The sequence below is a fragment of the Hydra vulgaris genome, chromosome 12, assembly GCF_038396675.1.
Source record: "Hydra vulgaris chromosome 12, alternate assembly HydraT2T_AEP".
Classification (NCBI taxonomy): Eukaryota; Metazoa; Cnidaria; class Hydrozoa; order Anthoathecata; family Hydridae; genus Hydra; species Hydra vulgaris.
In genome coordinates this window covers 4,504,967-4,523,569 of record NC_088931.1, presented here as the reverse complement: position 1 = coordinate 4,523,569, position 18,603 = coordinate 4,504,967, and the positions used below count along the sequence as shown (strand labels likewise).

Below are 18,603 nucleotides of genomic sequence, written 5' to 3'. Positions count from 1 at the left end.
TTTTTACGGAAATTGTTCTTGCTTTATTGTTCTTTATTTTCAATGGCACATGATTTTAAATATTTCAAGTAAAAAAACGTTTTTTTTCAAAAAGTGTGTTAACAAAACTCGGGACCAGATGCACGTGCTTCAATTGCTTCAGTTATAATTCACCCATAAACATAATTCACCCGTAAGCATAATTCACCCATAAACATAATTCACCCATAAACATAATTCACCCATAAACATAATTCACCCATAAACATAATTCACCCATAAAGCAACTAAGCCTGCTGGTAAAGACCAAAGTCTTGCTGGATTTTTAAAGCGTCTATCTTCTCTCTCACTTCGCAAGCTTAGAGCTGTTTCTTTAAACAGAGTTTTTGGTTTAAACAAGACGTCAGTTGAAATATATTTTAAATTATTGACAAATTTTTACAAAAATATAATTTTCAGCCTCAAAAAACATTCAACTGTGACAAGTCAGGTATTTCATGTGTTGATAAACCTGTAAAAGTTATTACACAAAAAAGTAAACTTGTTGTATCATTTGTTAGAAGCGGAGAGCGAGGAGTCACAACTACAGCTCTTATTGCAACGAGTGCAACTGGTTTATATGTACCCTAATTTTAGTTTTTAAGCTCAAACGCATGAAAAATTCTTTGTTTGACAAAACACTACTTGGAACCATTGGTAGATTTTCTGATAATGGTTGGATTACAACAGAACTGCTTCAATTATTTGTTCAACATCTGGGTAAGTATATTGAATCCGACAAGGTTTTGTTAATATTAGACGGACATAGAAGCCATACAAAAATGTTAATTGATTTTCCACATGGTAATAGTTTGTTTATTTTATCCCTCCGCATAAAACACATGAAACTCTAAAACACACATAAAATACATAAAATACAACCTTTGGATGTTTTTCTAAATCATTTAAATCTGTTTATTCATTAATCAAGCAACCATCAAGGTAGAAGAATAACTACAGATAATTTAGGGAAATTATTTTGTGATGTCTATATAAAAACTGCAACTCTTTCTATTTCAGCTGCAGGCTTTAAGAATTCAGGTATTTGGCTTTTAAATGCTAATATTATTCCTGAGAGTGAACTTGTTACATGCAATAATGAACTATCTATGAGGTCAAATTTAACTTTAGGAAGTCATAGTAATGCTGCTCTTAATAAAACCTGTGTTCCTGGATTCAATATTAGAGTAAAAAATACCATAGTTTCTAATGTCTCATTTAATGATATTGTTTCCATACCCAAGTTAAAAAAAACAAAAAGGAACGGCTAAGAGTCTGAAAACATCATAGTTTCCCTTATAAGAAAAGAACAGAAGAACCTCTTTAAAAATTTGTTAAAAAATAACTTAAAACTAAGTAAAAAGAATTAATCTCTTTCAAAAAAGTCTAGAGTAGTATAAAAAGGGCATTCCAAGCCAAAATTTATTTCAACCATATTATCATCCATAATCTCATATCATATTTAAGCTCTGATCCTAACTATAATTAATAAGTATAAAAAGCGGGTTCTGGCGGGTTCTTTTTTTTTCCAACTATATCTATAACCATAAACTTATGTCATATTTCAATCATTATACTATCTATAAATTCTTAACTCATTTCAAATGAGTTAAGAATTCTTAACTCATTTATAAATGAGTAATTTTAAATCAATTTTTCAAGTTAAGCGATAATTTCAAAATTATATTTAAAAATTTTTTAAATATACTTTTATAAAAAAATTACCATAGATTATTAATAATATTCTGAAAGTCACATCCTTCATCTAGTTTTTTTAAAACATATAAACACGAGTGTCCACAGAATGATGTATTTCCAAATTGAACTCTTTCACTATTATAATAAACAGGACTTTTTAAATAATTAACAATTTCAACGGGCGGTGGTAGTTCATGAGAGTAAAAAACTTAGTTTCTTATCTCCGTCTTTGTACCATCAAATCGAGTGAAATCCTTGCGTACTTGAATCTCCTGTATTTAATATTCCACATTCTTTTCTTTGTGTCATAAGTAATTCATCTCTTACAAATACACGTCTAAAATGTTTTATTTTTAATTTTTTTGCTGCTTTGATCAATTGAAAATTTGTTAGTAGTTCATTTGGTAAAATTATTCCTTCAACATTGATAAGTTTATAATTGTTACTTTCCATTTTTATTTATATATATTTATATTTTTGGGCTCTTTGACCTCTTTGACCTATAAATTATTTTCTTTTAGTTTGTAGTGTCCATATGCTAATGTGTGTATACCATTTTATAAAATAACTCTTTTATTGTCTTCTGCGCTTAATGCTATTTTATTGATCTCTTTTGTGTAAATTTCATGTGAATATGATCTTATTACATTGATTTTCCTGATAAGATTTCTTTTATTTAATAAACAATCTTTGTAATCTTCATGTGTTATATACTTTTTAACAACATTTTTCTTTACTCTTTTACATTTTATTATTAACTTTTCCGTGTACTTTGTAAGAATACAACTTTGATCTAAGTCCTACAAATTCTTCAATTTGTGCTCCTCCAGTCTCATCTTTAAATATTCCTATTACTTTCTTTTAACACCAACTTTAAAATTTACTTTATTAATTGCTGGGTGCTTTGGGTTAAACTCACTTTTATCAAATTTGCTTTCAATATCTTTAGAAATATCTGAAGAAAAGTCTTCTGTTTTAATTTCGTATGCTAAAGAATCTGTATCTGTGAATAATTGTTTTGCTCGATCAGCATATTTTTTCTTTATGTAATCATAATGAAATTCATACATTAGAGTTTTGCTCAAATCTAATATACACATTCCTTAGTAAATTGGTTTAGCATATTTTAATTTTGTTCTTTTCATATGTATTGCTATTAAGTTTTCATCAAATATTGTTCTACTTTCAAAGTTCGGTTTTGATGCTTGTTTAATAGCTTCATTTCTGTCTGTTACTAATCTAATATCAACTCTGTTTTCAACATTCTCCATTGTTTTTCCAAATGCTGAATTGTTCATGAGTTTAAAAAAGTCTTTTTTAAAATCATTCGTTGCTTTAGTTCTAAGGTTTGTATTTAGTTCAATGTATTCATTTAGCCATGCTCTTTCTTCAAACTTTATGCCTCTATGAATTTTAGTAAACTTTAATCCTAATCTTTCATATAGTTTTAGATTTTCATAATGTACTATATACTTTTTCTTATTATTCAAGTTAGGTTCTAATTTTTCAACTTTATCAATATTTATCCTTTCAGGTGCGAGAGGATAATCGTTATGTTCATCATATAGATATTCAAGGTAATCTAAATCTACCTCTAGTATTCATGAAATTGATTTCCAGTTTTCTATTTCATTTTCGTCCATCCATTTAAAACCATGTGTTGGAAGTGGTTCACTCATTGTCTATCCATATAAATTATTAGCATCTAAATACTGAATGAATGTTGATGGTTTTCTTTGATCATACTCATTAGTATCATATCTGCTAATTGATAACGATATGATACTCATTAGTATCATACCGTTATCACTTAGCAGTTCTAATTTTATTTTTGTTTTCTTCAATGCGGCATCCCAAGCTAATCCTGGTGATGTATAATACCAACCAGGGTCTAATTTATAACAATTCATACAAACATCTCTAAAATTTTCAAAGACGTCAGTTAGTAAAAGCACATCTGAAACATTGTACAAGTCATGATAATCTCTAATTGTTTTGCAATTAAACTCATTCCATACATTTTGTGCATGTGAGTAATCATCATCACTTATACCTTCATCGTTTAATTTTGAAAAGAATGATTCTTTTTGTGGTAATTGTGTCTCATTAAATCTATTAATAGAATCAACCCAATCATATGGGTATACACCTTTTCTTAGTAACATATCTAATTTTTTCATTAAATATAATTTTCCGATATTTTTACACTGGTATTTTGCTAAATTCTTTGATAAAGCATCTATACTAGAAGGCATAAATCTATAAATCTAAGAAGCGAAGCTCACGTTTAACTTCAAATTTCTTACCCTCTTTAATATACTTATCAACTTTAATTTCTCTAGAAAAGCTAATATACTTTTCTTCATTGTTTGGTATACAATTTTCCTCCTGGTAATTTTTTTATAAATAAGTGAGGATCATAGCCAGATAAATTGTGAAATAGTTCTGGTAATACTTCTTGTATTTTTATTATTAAAAATATTTACAAAGCACATGTAAATATTTTTTATATTTATTTTGATTTTTAAATACATCCCCATCCTCGTATTCTACATTAATAAGTAATGTTTCGATATTTTGCAATCTCCTGCTCTTTTGTAATTTTCAATGTTCTATATATAAAAGGTGTAGGAGTTAAAATTTCTGAAGATGTTATATCTGGAATAGGTTCATCTAGTAGATACTCCGTATACATGCGAAGTATATTTTCCATTTTTATATGACATATGACATTTTATATGATTTTATTTTTTTAATTTTCCAGAATTTAATATTTCAATCTTAAATCCATTATCAACTTTTCCATCACGTAATTCAAGATATCTCCATCCATGCTTAGTTTCACCCATAGCACTATATAATGATTTATATATTTTAATCTCTCCTGTTTCCATGTTAGTCAATGTAACAGTGATTGGTTTTTTCTTTATTGTTTTTAATCTTTCATATTTTGGATCGATTTCTTTTTTTTCTTTTTCACGATTTTTTCTAGGTCTTCCAACTGGATTCTTCTCATTTACTTCCTTCTCTTCAGTCATAATAGATTCTTTATCTAATAACCCATTTTCTATAGCAATGTTGCGATATTGTTTTCATTAGCAATGTTGCGATATTGTCAGATGTTTTTGAAATATTATTTTCTTCTAATAAATTTTTTAAACTTTTCTTTGTATATTTTATTCTTTTAGTATATAAAGAAAAAAGTTTAATTTACAAAAATTTAATAAACAACATTCAATCTATTCCCATCTGATTGAAATTCTATCAGATAATACATCAGCATATGCCCGAGTATTTGCTGGAGCATTTGAATTAAATGTTGCTATAATTTTTAAATCTATTGTTGATGATTTTAATCTTTCTAATTGTTTATTAACATCAAAAACAAAGAGTAGGAATAAACCATTATAGTTATAACTATTTATATTGCTGTTTGTGATCAATTCATTCCATAAAATTTTTTACTAAACATAGATGCTTCTCTATAAATTCTTAAAAATTGCTGATTTGGAAATGACAAATTATAATCAACAGCAGGATATCTTTTAGAATTAAGAATAATGTACATATTTTTCAAGTCGCAATGATCAAATAATGAAGGATTAGCAGTTTGGTCTAACATCTTACCTGTTTGAAATCCAACAATAATGTATCTTGGGTTTTCAGGAGATACCTTTGTGCCCTATGTCCAAGATAATGTAGTAACTTGTGGAACAGACATAGTTTCACACTGATGCGATCAAAAACTGACTGGAATTGTCACTTTTTTTCAATTTGAGCATAAAGTCTATACCTTTCTGTATCTGATGGTAGCACATGTGGCATAAACAATAATATTTTATTAAGGTTAACTTTTCCTGCAGCGACAGCAGCGAGCCTAAAAATTGCGTCATCATTAATTTGTCTTACAAGAGTTATTGTGTGCTTAAAACCATAAATAACTTTGTCGTAATCATCGCAGAATCAAAAAATGTGTCTTAAATGGTACGCAAAATGAAAATGTTTCTTTTGTAGCTGGTTTCTGAATTAGGTATGCTTGTCTTGTTGCTAATCCTGGGTTATCAGCATTTACTGCTGTTGTTGTATCATCTTTATACCACAATTGATTTAATCCTTGTGCTAATTAAAAGCCATTTGGGTATTTAAGCATTCCTAACATTATAGTTGCTTGATCTGGGTGATAAACAACTCCTACATCTAGATTTGATAATTTGTATGATATTTGACTAAGAAAATGCATAAGACCATTATTTGTAAGCACTACTGCATCTGCATTAGCATAAGCTGTTCCATAGGCTTTAACAAGTTGTCCTTCAAATAAGATAAAAGCCTCAGATGGAAGTGTGAACAAATCTTGCTGCTCAATGTTGATTCTTATTTCTCCAGGACTATTTAGATTTACACCATTCGATGGTTCATATTCATGGAATTCATTTCTTTCAATTCCATTATCTACAATTGGCATTTCTGTAAAATTTAATACTTCGGAAGTTGTCATTTTATTTTTTTATATATAATATAAAAAAAATTTTTTATTGAATTCTCTTAAAAAACTATATAAAAAATTTATCAAGTCTACGCAAGTTAAATCTACGCAAGTTAAATCTACGCAAGACGAAGGCCGCCTTCTTTTTTTAACTAGATCTTCTATTCTTATAGCATTTTTATATGGTCCTTTTTTTTTGAAGATGCTTTATCAATTATTTGTTTTCCTTTTTCAACTGCAGCATTTCTAGCAGCTTCTATCGCTGATGTTGATAGTTCTTTTCCTGCTGATTTAGCAGCAGTTATTGCATTTTTTCCTAAATCAGTAGCAGCCATCTTCTTCACCATAGCTGATGATACTCTTGTTACATTTGACGCTTTTATTCTTTTAAATAAATTTCTCATGCTTTCGAATATACCACTTCGTCCGTTTAGCATGTTTCTTTATATATCTCTTATTATTTACAATTAGCATTTTTATGTGCTATATGTTTTTTTTATACACTGATATATAATTATAAAAGATTTTGTATTGCTTTATACTGTTCATCAGTCATTTCACCTTGATCTTTTAATACATCACAAATTGCAACAGCTTCATTTCTTGCTCCAGTGTTACCTGCTTTCCATGCAGCTATAAACAAATAAAGCCTATCGACTAATGCATCAGGGTCCCTAGGAAGAATTATAGTTTGTATTTTTGTCCCTACTCCTTTTCCTTTTGATTTACGCTTCCTATTTACATCTCTCCAAATAGGAGCTACTATTTCTCTGTATTTTCCACTACGAGACGACTTTGGTTTGTATTGGTTTACATCAGAAGTAATTTCATCTGTTTGTATTAATATATCTCGATATTTTTAAGGTCATCTTCCAAAACCTTTGTGGCTTTTGTAACGATCGGACGTGTTTTTGCAACGTGGTAAAAAAAAAAAAAAAAAAAAAAAAATAAATTAAATTAAATTAAAAAATGATAATAATATAAAAAAATAAAAAAATAAAAACAAATCTACAAAAATGACATTTACATTAGTGGAAATCAAAAGAATGATAAAGGATATGTTTGAGGAGTTTGAGAACAAAATTGAAGCAATACTGAAAAAACAAGAAAAAAATTTTGCAAATATAATCAACGCTAATCTAAAAATAACAAATCAGCGTCTTGATAAAGTGGAAATGATGTCGAACGACAATGCTAATATTATTAAAGCTATATCAAAAGATGTGGAAGAATTAAAAACGAGTTTAAATTATCATGAAGAACTTGTTGAGAAGAAGATAAAAACCGCCGTTAACACAGTGGAAAAAAATAAAAATTATAATGAAACAAAAAACAATAAAAGTGAATTTACATATGTAAAAAAGAAATTAAGAGAAATGGAGGACAGGTCCAGAAGAAACAACCTAAGGGTGGACGGTATCAAAGAGGAAGATAATGAAACCTGGTGCGATAGTGAAGCGAAGGTTCTTAAATTGTTTGATGAGCAACTTGGCTTAAAAAGTATAAAAATTGAGCGTGCACATCGCACTGGACTGAGAAACAATAAAAAACCTAGAACTATTGTCTTAAAGCTATTAGACTTTAAGGATAAAATTGCTATCTTAAAAAAGTCATCAACATTAAAAGGAAAAAATATTTACATTAATGAAGATTTTTGCGCAGAAACAAACCTAATAAGAAAGGAGTTGAAAGAAAAAATGAAAGTGGAAAGACATGCGGGGAAATTCGCTTACGTATCGTACGATAAATTAATCATTCGGGATTGGAATCAAAAGGAAAAGTAATTTATGTTCTTAATATCTTCTATCTTTTTATAGTTTATATTTGTATATCTTTTTATATACATAAGTGCTCTATTTTATATTTTTAAGAATAAAAGAAATAAGTTTTCTAAAGGAAGAGAGAAATAAAAAATAATAATTAAAAAAAACTTTAAATATTTTAAATAATATTTATTAAAAAATTAAAAATGGTTTCGAATATGACTGAAAACGAAAATTACTTCGAAAATAGTTCATTTCATGTTTTTAGATTAAATAATTTAAACACGCTCGATGAGCACGATCCTGATAAAATTATATTTGATGACTATTCATTAATGAATACGGAAGCACAGTATTTATTTCCGGACGAAATAAAGCAATATTTATCGGATATTAAATCTTTTAAGAACTTATCTCTTCTTCATCTTAACATAAGAAGCGCTAAAGCAAATTTTGAAAACTTTAAAATATTCTCAGAGGAAAGCAATTTTATTTTCAATATAATTTGTTTAAGTGAAACTTGGCTAACTGATGATGCATTTAGCGAAAGTTGTAGGTTTGACTTACTAGAATATGACGCAATTCACTTACAAAGAAAGTCTAAAAAAAGAGATGGTGGTGTTGTTATTTACGTCAAAAATAGCTTGCGGTTTAAAATGCGAAAAGACATGAGCATATCTGAATGCAACGGCAAATTTGTTTCGATTAAAATAGTTAATGATAAAACCAAAAATATTTTAGTAACCTGTTGTTACAAACCGCCAAATGCGTCCCCAGAAAATTTCTCAAATTATCTCCAGAATATTATTCAAAAAGTTTCTCTAGAAAAAAAAAAACTGTTTGTATTAGGTGACTTTAATATTAACGCCCTAAATTATGACAATGATATAGAAAGTCAAAACTTTTACAAAGATTTATTTCGATATGGTGTTATCCCTTTAATAAACAAACCAACAAGAATAACAAGAAATTCAGCAACATTAATAGACAATATATTAACTAACTTTTTATTTGAAAACTCGTTAAAAAAAGGAATAATTAAAACACCAATTTCAGATCACATGCCAATTTTCATATCCGCTAATACGTCAAATAAACAAAAACAAAAACAAAATAAAGTTACATTTACTAAACGCCTCCTATCATTAAACATTAACATTAAACAATCAATTAGCGTTTCAAAATGAACTAGGAAATATAGACTGGTCTCCATTAGAATCACTCAATGATGCTAATTCCATGTTTAATAACTTCCATCACAATTTTTCAAACTTGTATGAAAAACACTTCCCAGAGACAGACGTAAAAATTAAAGTTAAAACCTTAAATTCGCCATGGTTTAGTAAAGGCTTAAAAAAAGCTTCGAAGCGAAAACATCGACTGTACGATAGATATCTAAAAAATAAGTGCGTAAAGACCAAGGCAGAATATAAAAACTATAGGACTTTATTTGAGAAAGTCAAACGAACTGCAAAATCAAACTAATATAAAAAGCAACTTGAAAAGTGTCAACTAAGTTCTAGGAAAATTTGGCAAGTACTAAATGAAATAATTGGAAAACCGAAAATCAATGAATCTTTTCCGAAAATCTTACATATTAAAAATAAAACTATTGACAATGAAAACAATATAGCAAATGAATTTAACAATTTTTTTGTGAATATAGGACCTAAACTTGCGGCAAAAATTCGAAATGTAAATAAATCATTTAAGGAATACCTTCAGTGCAATAAAAATCAATTTAAAAATGAGAATTTAACCTTTAAAGAATACGAAACAGCTTTTAAAAGCTTGAAACGTAATAAGTCATCTGGAATTGATGGTATAAACAGCAACATTGTCATTGACTGTTTTAATGAGTTAAAAGTGCCTTTATTTAAAATTTGTAAACGTTCTCTGAATGAGGGTATCTTTCCTGATATACTTAAATCAGCAAAAGTTAAACCTATATATAAATCAGGCGATAAAACGGATATTGGAAACTATAGACCAATATCTATACTTTCCATTTTTTCTAAGATTTTTGAGCGAATTATGTTCAATAGGTTAGAAGCATTTTTTAAAAATAATGACTTATTCTATTCAAAACAGTTTGGATTCCAGAAAAGCACTTCAACTGAACATGCAATACTTCACTTAATTAATGAAATAAAAAACTCTTTTGCAAACGGAGAATTTACTTTAGGCGTGTTTATTGACCTATCCAAGGCCTTTGACACAGTGGATCATAAAACAATGATAAAATGATGTACGGCATAAGAGGCGTACCCTGCAGGTGGATAGCAGATTACCTGAGTAAACGTACACAGTCCATATATAACGGAAATAAAAAACTAACAAATTCATCTTTAATTACTTGTGGAGTGCCCCAAGGATCTATTCTTGGGCCTCTACTTTTCCTAATATACGTGAATGATCTCTGGAGAGCGACAAATATATCAACAAAAATGTTTGCTGACGACAGTAACTTTTTTATTTCAGGAAAAGATACACCTCAACTCTTTGTACAAATGAACAACGAGTTAGATAAAATTTCACTATGGTTCAATGCAAATAAACTTTCTATTAATTCAAGTAAATCAAAGTTCTCATTATTCCACCCTTTAAAAAAAAAAAAATTCTATTTCTTTTCCAAAACTAGTTATTGAAAACACAGAAGTTAGTCGCGAAAGAGTCACAAAATTTCTTGGTGTTCTCATTGACGAAAATATTACCTGGAATAAACATATTGTCTATATTGGAATCAAGTATCAAAAAGTATTGGCGTTCTATATCAGTCACGGGATTTACTTAATAAGCATCATCTAAAACAAATCTATTTCAGTTTTATACAAAGTTACTTGAATTACGCGAATATTGCGTGGTGTAGTACATCTAAAAGCAAGCTTGAAGCACTCTATCGAAAACAAAAACATGCCTTAAGAATAATAAATTTTAAAAATAAAAACGAACATGCAAAACCACTGTTCGAAATTATGAACATCTTTACGTTATACGAGATAAACGTTTATAAAATTTTATGTCTCATGTACAAAAGTAAATTTCAACAATGCCCCTCAATTTTTAATGATCTTTATGAAATAAAACCTAACATTAAGTATACTTTACGCACAACAGGCTTAATTGAACCATTGTGCAAAACTAAACAAGAACAATTTAAAATTACGTATCGTGCTCCGCATATCTGGAATAAAATCTTAGCAAAATATAGTAATTTACAAGATGTAAACAATATAAATTGCTTTCAAAAACTAATAAAAAAGAGTATTTCAAAGTATAAAAATCTTATTAATGATTTCTTTTAAACTGCTTTTTTGTTTTTTATTTTTTTTTTTTTTGTTTCTTTGACTGTTTGTTTTATTTGTTCTTGTCTTTTTACATTGAATGTTTTTGGTGTTAACACTATTTACCTTAGTTAATTAAGTTTTCTTTTGTATAATTGTAAAAACATAACTAGTACAACGGTTCATGATGATAAGACTTAATGGTCTTCTGCAAGTTTCCAGCGTTTTTATATATTTTTGTATAACTATCTCTTATTATTTTGTCTTTGATTTTTTTTTATATTTATAACTGGATTATTTTTGAAAGAATAAGAGTATCTTGTATTATATTACGGAATTTAATTGTAACAAAAACGGAAAATTAAAAAAAAAAAAAAAAAAGTATATAAATTCTTTTCAGGATTAAACTTCACTATCAACTCCCAAAGACCAGGAGTACCATAATATGTTTCATCATCATAAATAGTTTTATCATTTCATTAATATGTATTGGTTTTTTCAAATATAAAATATATCATCTTTAGAATGTATTCCAAATGTAGTATCTGTAGATTTTTAAGTATTAGCATACATTCTCAGATAATCTGTTGCAATTTTTCCTAGCCTCATACCTTTATTTTCTTCATGAGATGGTAATAGTTCTTTAGTTTCAGTTATCATTATCTCTCTATTTGCTTTAGGATAAGAATTTGAAAAAGTGAGCGCGAATTTATCAGCTTGATCTTGCAATTTAGATATTTCTTTTAATCCATCTTGACTATCAATTAATGGCTTGTACAACTTTTCTAAGCCTAACTGCAAATTAGTTTTACCCATCTTTTCATAAAAATCATTCTGCCGTATTCTTTTTTTAAGCTCTAAGAACTCTTTGACAATTTTGTCTCTTTTTTCAGGATCTTCAATTTTTAGAAATGACATTTTGTTTTTTATAAATAAATATAAAACTAGTAAATCAAAAAAAAATTCTTTTTTCAAATCCATGCTTTATGCAAGCAGAATTCTATTGGGCCTAGAAATTCTTTTTTTGTTATCTTTTGTAGAAGGAAAAATTACTGTTACGTTTTTAAATTTTTTTTTTATTAATTCAGTGTTCTTATGGGGAAATACAAATTAAATTTTTGTTAACTTAATTAACTTTTTTTGGTCAAATTTTTCCATTTCCTCGTATTGTCATCGAAAATGATTAAGTGTGCAAAATTTGAGCAAAATTGGTTGAGAAAAAACCTTTCAAAAATTGATTTCAAATTTTGTGGCAAACATATATATATAGAAAGTAACCTTATATAAAGCATGGAAAAAGTAGCGCGTTTTAAATTTTTGTTTTTTAACTTAATAACTTAAGACTTAAAAAACAATAGGTTTTGAATCGCTGCGCTTTAATGTCTTCGAAACTGCAAATAATTTGCAAATCAATGATTTTTGTGACGTAATACGCAATTCATATCAAATAAATAAAATGTATGGGGAAATACAAATTAAATTTTTGTTAACTAAATTAACTTTTTTTGGTCAAATTTTTCCATTTCCTTGTATTGTCATCGAAAATGATTAAGTGTGCAAAATTTGAGCAAAATTGGTTGAGAAAAAAGCTTTCAAAAATTGATTTCAAATTTTGTGGCACACAAACATATATATATAGAAAGTAACCTTATATAAACACAACATGTGCACTAATAATCTTACTTTCTTCATCAGGTGCACTTGGAAGATTTGGATACATTTTATTGAAATTTTTATCATTTGCACTCTGTGCATTTGGTATATCTGAATAAATATTATTACACAGCTTTTTGCAATTAAACTCCATTTTAATAAGTAAAAATAATTTTTTTGAAAATAATAAAAAAAAAAAATATTTACAATAAATTCACAAAACATAAACTCTCCTTTTTTAATCAATACATCAGAATCAGAATTATTAACAACATTTATTACAATATCATCAACAGACTCTGATATTACAGAGTTTTGTAAACTTAACATTTTTAATTTAAGTTCTTCTTTTAATGAAACTAACGCAACACCTTCATTAACTACTACATCAAACTTTAAAAGAATATATTGATGTGATAGAGGCTTTATTGTAATGTCGTCTTGTGCAAATATTTCATATCACATATTTATTTTTCAGTATTAATAAATGATAATAAATATGTGATATTTCATATCACATATTTATTATCATTTATTAATACTGAAAGGTGCTCCAAATCTTTGGGTACTTTAGAATGAAGAAGTGATTTTAAATATATGTAGAAGAAGTGATTTTAAATTTATGTAGTAGAGGATTGTTTCTTGGCATTTTATATATGTAAAAAACATTTTAAAAAAATCAAAATCAAAAATGGAATGTTTGCAAATGGTGAATTTGGTCCTAATAATAAACCTTCACCTGTTGATGTATATCCATTTCCACTACGTATGTAATAACCGTCACCTACAGAACCTCCTTTACTCCATGGTCTCAAATATAAACCATTTCCTGCAGCAGTCATTATAAATCCTACTCTATTCTTTTTCCTGTAAACAATACCTCTTCCAGCAATTTTATCAACCATAGCTGATCCAGCTGCTGAACCTACTCCTGTAAATAAACCTGTTTGTAAGAGCTGGATCAACGCTTGATAATAAAAATCTTCCAGCTGTACCAAATAAAGGTAATAGTGCTCCAAGAAATCCACCCTCTATTTTAGAATTGTGAATGAGTTGCGCTTTACTTAAATTAAAAATTACACCAGTACCATTTTCATATGCTTTCGTAATTTTATTCAATTGCCTTTTTGTTACTGCTAATACATGATTACCATTAAGATCTGAATGGGCTAATTTAATACTAGCTCCATAACCATCTTCATCAATTGCTTTTTTAATTTTTTTCAATTGTCCCTCTGAAATATTTATTTTAACATTAGTATATTTACTCAATTTTATATGTATATAAAATAACTTTTTTAAAAATTACAAAAATTATTTCACTTCTCTTATATGAAATGTAATAGTTACTTTTTCTCCTCGTAAACCCAAAAGATTTCCAATTTCGATGATCGATCAATTTATTTTCCATTTTTGATATTTTATTTAGTATTACTGGTAAAAATACTAAGTATATGGCTCTTTAACAATTTTATATCCAGGAACTACATCTGGAAAAAATGAATATATAACGTTATTAGTTCCTCCATACGATGTATCTCCATACGATGTATATACGATGTATGTACATACGATGATCCTATTATATCACTTGTTACTAGTATACTATCAACATTTAATATGTTTACTATATTAGTTGATATATTGTAGCCTGTTGAATATATTCCACTGTCACAACCAAAAACAGTTCTAATTGAATTTGAAGTTGTAAAATTAACTTTATAACCAGATGCAATAGTTAAAGCTGCTCTCAATGTATTATTATTTCCTTCAATTGTAATATTTGTAACTCCTGAACTTGCATCACCGTTTCCTGTCATAATCAATAGAATATATTTATTTATATCATTAATTTCATAACATCCATCTGGAATGTTTATATCCTTCCAAGTTGATCCATTATCTGCGCTATATCTAAAATTATTGTGTGAAGAATTAATATTAGGAAAACTGTAATATGTCTCTAAACTAACTAGAGCAGTTTCATATTTTATTCCTTCTTTAAGTGAAATAATAGGGTTATAATTAGTTCTTATTATACTGCTATTTCCGCTCACTGATACAAATGCCATTTTGTTTTTATATAGAAGATAATATTTTGTTTTTTATATTTTTTTATCTTACTAGTTTCAACAAGTTAGTATATAAAAACAATTTAATCCACTTCTATATTTTCCATAATCTTTTTTAGAAGATAGATACATAATAACAAATATATGAGGCTCTGACCAAGTTTTCTTACAAAAATTTTTAAACTCATCTTTTGACATATCACTTGAAACATGATCATTATAAATGTGATTTAAATTCTTTGAATCTTGAGGAAATAAGCAAATAAAATTTGTATTTTCTCGTATTGTTTGCCTAGGTAACATAAAATAATTTTGTGCAAGATAGAAACAATCTACATTACTATGTCTTCCTCTTATATAATATTTTTCACACTTATTTGCTTTGTTAATTGTAAATCATCAAATATCATTCTTCAATTATAAGAGCAGGATTTGCATTTGATTTTTTTATTTGGTCTTGTAACTTAAATAGTTCAAGAATAGTTTCTTTTGGCAATTTTTTTTTAAAGATTGTTTTAATATTTTGTATTCTGGTTGAAAAAGAGATTTTCCAAATATTTGTAAATTATTATAGTCTAACCAACCAGGTCTCAAAAATAAATTCAATAATAAAGTAGTTTTTCCACAACCTGACTTTCCAACAATAATTCCTCTTATACTGTTAGGTAACAACTTATTATTATTTCTCTTATTGTTATTCGCATTCCATGACAAATCTATAATATCCATTTTTATATATTTAAGATTTTCATTTTTATATATAAAAAAATTTCTATATATAAAAATCTACTGCTTTAAATGTAAAAACAAAACAAGTACACTAAACTTGCAAAATGTCGTTAGTAAAAACAATAGAAATATGCAACGTGGAACTTGCGCTATTTGTGGAAAAACAAAAACTCAATTTGTATCATCAAAAACAGGAGGAGATTTAGTGAGTTCGATTAATTCAGCAATACGTAAAATAAAACTACCATGGTCAAAGTTTCCAGGTGAAATGCGTTTACCTGGAATGAATTTTGCAGGTCCTGGTACTAATTTAGATAAACGATTAACTTTTACTGACGCATATAAAGAATGAAGTAAACCTGTATATAGAGTTGATAATGCAGCTTACCATCACGATCTTGCTTATAAATACTTCGATGATACCGCAAAAAGAAATTTAGCTGGTAAAATTATGATCGAAGAAATGGATTCTATAAAAAATCCAACAATACGTGAAAGAATTGAACGAAGTATTATAAAACCTATTATATCATCTAAAGCAAAGTTTGGTTTGGGTGTTGATACTACTCAAAAAAAATACAAACGATCAGTAAAAAAGAAGGTAAAGAAGTAAATGGATTATGGATCCGAAATGGACAGACAAACTTGCAAACGAACTTCATAGACCAGTTGTAAAACATTTCAGAAAAAGAAAAGTTATTGTAAATTTTAAAATCGATGAAATATGGACTGCTGATTTAGTTGACATGAAATCTTTTTCCAAATTCAATGACGGTATAAAATACTTATTAATGGTGATAGATGTTTTTTCTTAGTATGGATGGATTGTTCCATTGAAGAGTAAAACTGGAGTTGATGTTTCTAATGTTTTAAATAAAATCTTTAAAAATTCTTCGAATTTCCATGGATCTGAAGGTAAAGAATCTTTTGATTTTTCCGTAGATCCAAAGGATCTTATAGAAAGAAAGTGTAAAAAAATATGGGTAGGTAAAGGTTTAGAATTTTATAATAAGCATGTTAAAGCGCTAGGTGTTGAGTTATACTCAACTGAAAATGAAGAAAAAAGTTGTGTAGTTGAACGTTGGAATAGAATAATGAAAGATAAAATGTTTAAGTACTTTTCAGCTAATTCTACTAAAAAATATATTGACGTTTTAGATGAAATGGTAAATAAATACAACAACACAAAGCATTCTTCTATTAAAATGACACCAGTTGAAGCTAGCGATAAAAAGAATGAAAATGTTGTTTGGTTAAATCTAAATGGAAATGTACGATCAGAGTCTGTAAGACCAAAGTTTTCAATTGGTGATAGAGTTAGGATAACTAAAAAGAAAGGAACATTTGAAAAAGAATACACACCAAGATGGACTGAAGAAGTTTTTACAGTGTCACAGATTCAGTTTACAGATCCACCAACGTATATGATAACTGACGATAATAATGAAGAAATACAAGGCACTTTTTATGAACAAGAAATGCAAAAAACTGATCAAAACATATTTAGGATTGAAAAAGTTATTCGTAAACTTAAAAACAAATCATTATTAAAGTGGTATGGGTATCCTGATTCTTTCAACTCATGGGTTGATAATAAAGAATTAATAAGTTTGAAAAATTAATTCAAAATTACAAAAAATAGCTTATAGTTTGTAACCATAATATATTAATATATTATAGTGTATATATATATTTTATTTTAGCTCAGAAATTATAGACAATAAGACAAATAGGACAATAGTTGAAATGAGTTAAGAATTTATAGATAGTATAATGATTGAAATATGACATAAGTTTATGGTTATAGATATAGTTGAAAAAAAATGTGCCAGAACCCGTTTTTTATACTTATTAATTATAGTTAGGATCATAGCTTAAATATGATATGAAATTATGGATGATAATATGGTTAAAATAAATTTTAGCTTGGAATGCCCCTTTTATACTACTGTCTAGTCTCTTTCAAAAAAAAAGTTGCTGTTAAAAGACCTCCCATTCATGATGAGAATATTTTACCAAAAATAGTGAATTTTATGTGTATAATTTGTGGTGGAATGATGCCAGAAACGAAGATAATTGGTTTATTTGAAATATCTGTAGATTTTGGGCTCATTAAAATTGTTGCCAATTAGTTTCAAGATATTTTTATGTGATTTATGTAATCTAAAATGTTATTTGTAAGATCTTAAATTTATTAATATTGACTAGTTTAATAATATATAACAGTTTTTTCCTACTTTGTTTTTAGATCTTAAGTTTGTTTGTTTAAAAGCATTTAATAGAACACCAAAAATTTCTTATTTTTAGTTGTTATTGCTATTTGGGGTGTATGGGCTGTAGTTTATATGAGTATGTTATTTTTTTTAAGAAAATTATGTCTAAACATGTTTAAATAATAGATAACTAGTATTTTTGCTTTTTTAAAGGTTTACAATCTACAAATAACTGTTGCTTTTTAACTGTCCTGCTTTGTCTCACTATGTGTGGGGAAAAACGGAAACAATATGCTGCTCTAGAGTATTTTTACTTTGGTTGTCGTAGGTTATTTTTATAAATTTTTCTTTTTCTTATAATAGTAAACATTAAAAAAACAATTAAAAAGTGTTGCTTATGATTAGTAGATTATGATCATCAACGATTTCTTAAATGCCCTCACTCACTTACCTCACTGCCTATCCTACCAATATCCTACCCTATTATTATTTATTCAAATGTTTAAGTGCATCACTGTGTATTAACCATTTATGGTTAATATACAGTGTATGTTATTTAACCATTTATGACTATATAATTTAACCACTTGTTATGACGGTATGTTATTTTGGTAATGTTATGTGTGTTGCTTGTATGGGCTGCATATAATGTAACAACTATAACTACATATAATTATAAACAACTTT

The 18,603-nt window shown here is 27.5% G+C and overlaps 2 protein-coding genes across 2 annotated transcripts; both read left to right on the top strand.

Moving 5' to 3' along the window:
• The first annotated feature begins 7,218 nt into the window (after window positions 1-7,218).
• Window positions 7,219-7,986, top strand: LOC136087894 (uncharacterized). Its single transcript, XM_065811515.1, has one exon. It carries the CDS (start codon window positions 7,219-7,221, stop codon window positions 7,984-7,986), a length of 768 nt encoding a protein of 255 aa, XP_065667587.1.
• Window positions 7,987-16,154: 8,168 nt separating this feature from the next.
• On the top strand, window positions 16,155-17,325 carry LOC136087893 (uncharacterized). The gene is made up of 2 exons (XM_065811514.1): window positions 16,155-16,304; window positions 16,519-17,325. The coding sequence occupies exons 1-2, from the start codon at window positions 16,155-16,157 to the stop codon at window positions 17,323-17,325; spliced, it is 957 nt and encodes a 318-aa protein (XP_065667586.1).
• The last annotated feature ends 1,278 nt before the right edge of the window (window positions 17,326-18,603 follow it).

Coding starts and splice junctions, on each gene's coding strand:
- LOC136087894 (XM_065811515.1), top strand. CDS start 7,219: ATGACATTTACATTAGTGGAAATCAAAAGAATGATAAAGGATATGTTT.
- LOC136087893 (XM_065811514.1), top strand. CDS start 16,155: ATGATCGAAGAAATGGATTCTATAAAAAATCCAACAATACGTGAAAGA. Junction 16,305..16,518: donor AACGATCAGTAAAAAAGAAG/GTAAAGAAGTAA, acceptor GTTTTTTCTTAG/TATGGATGGATTGTTCCATT.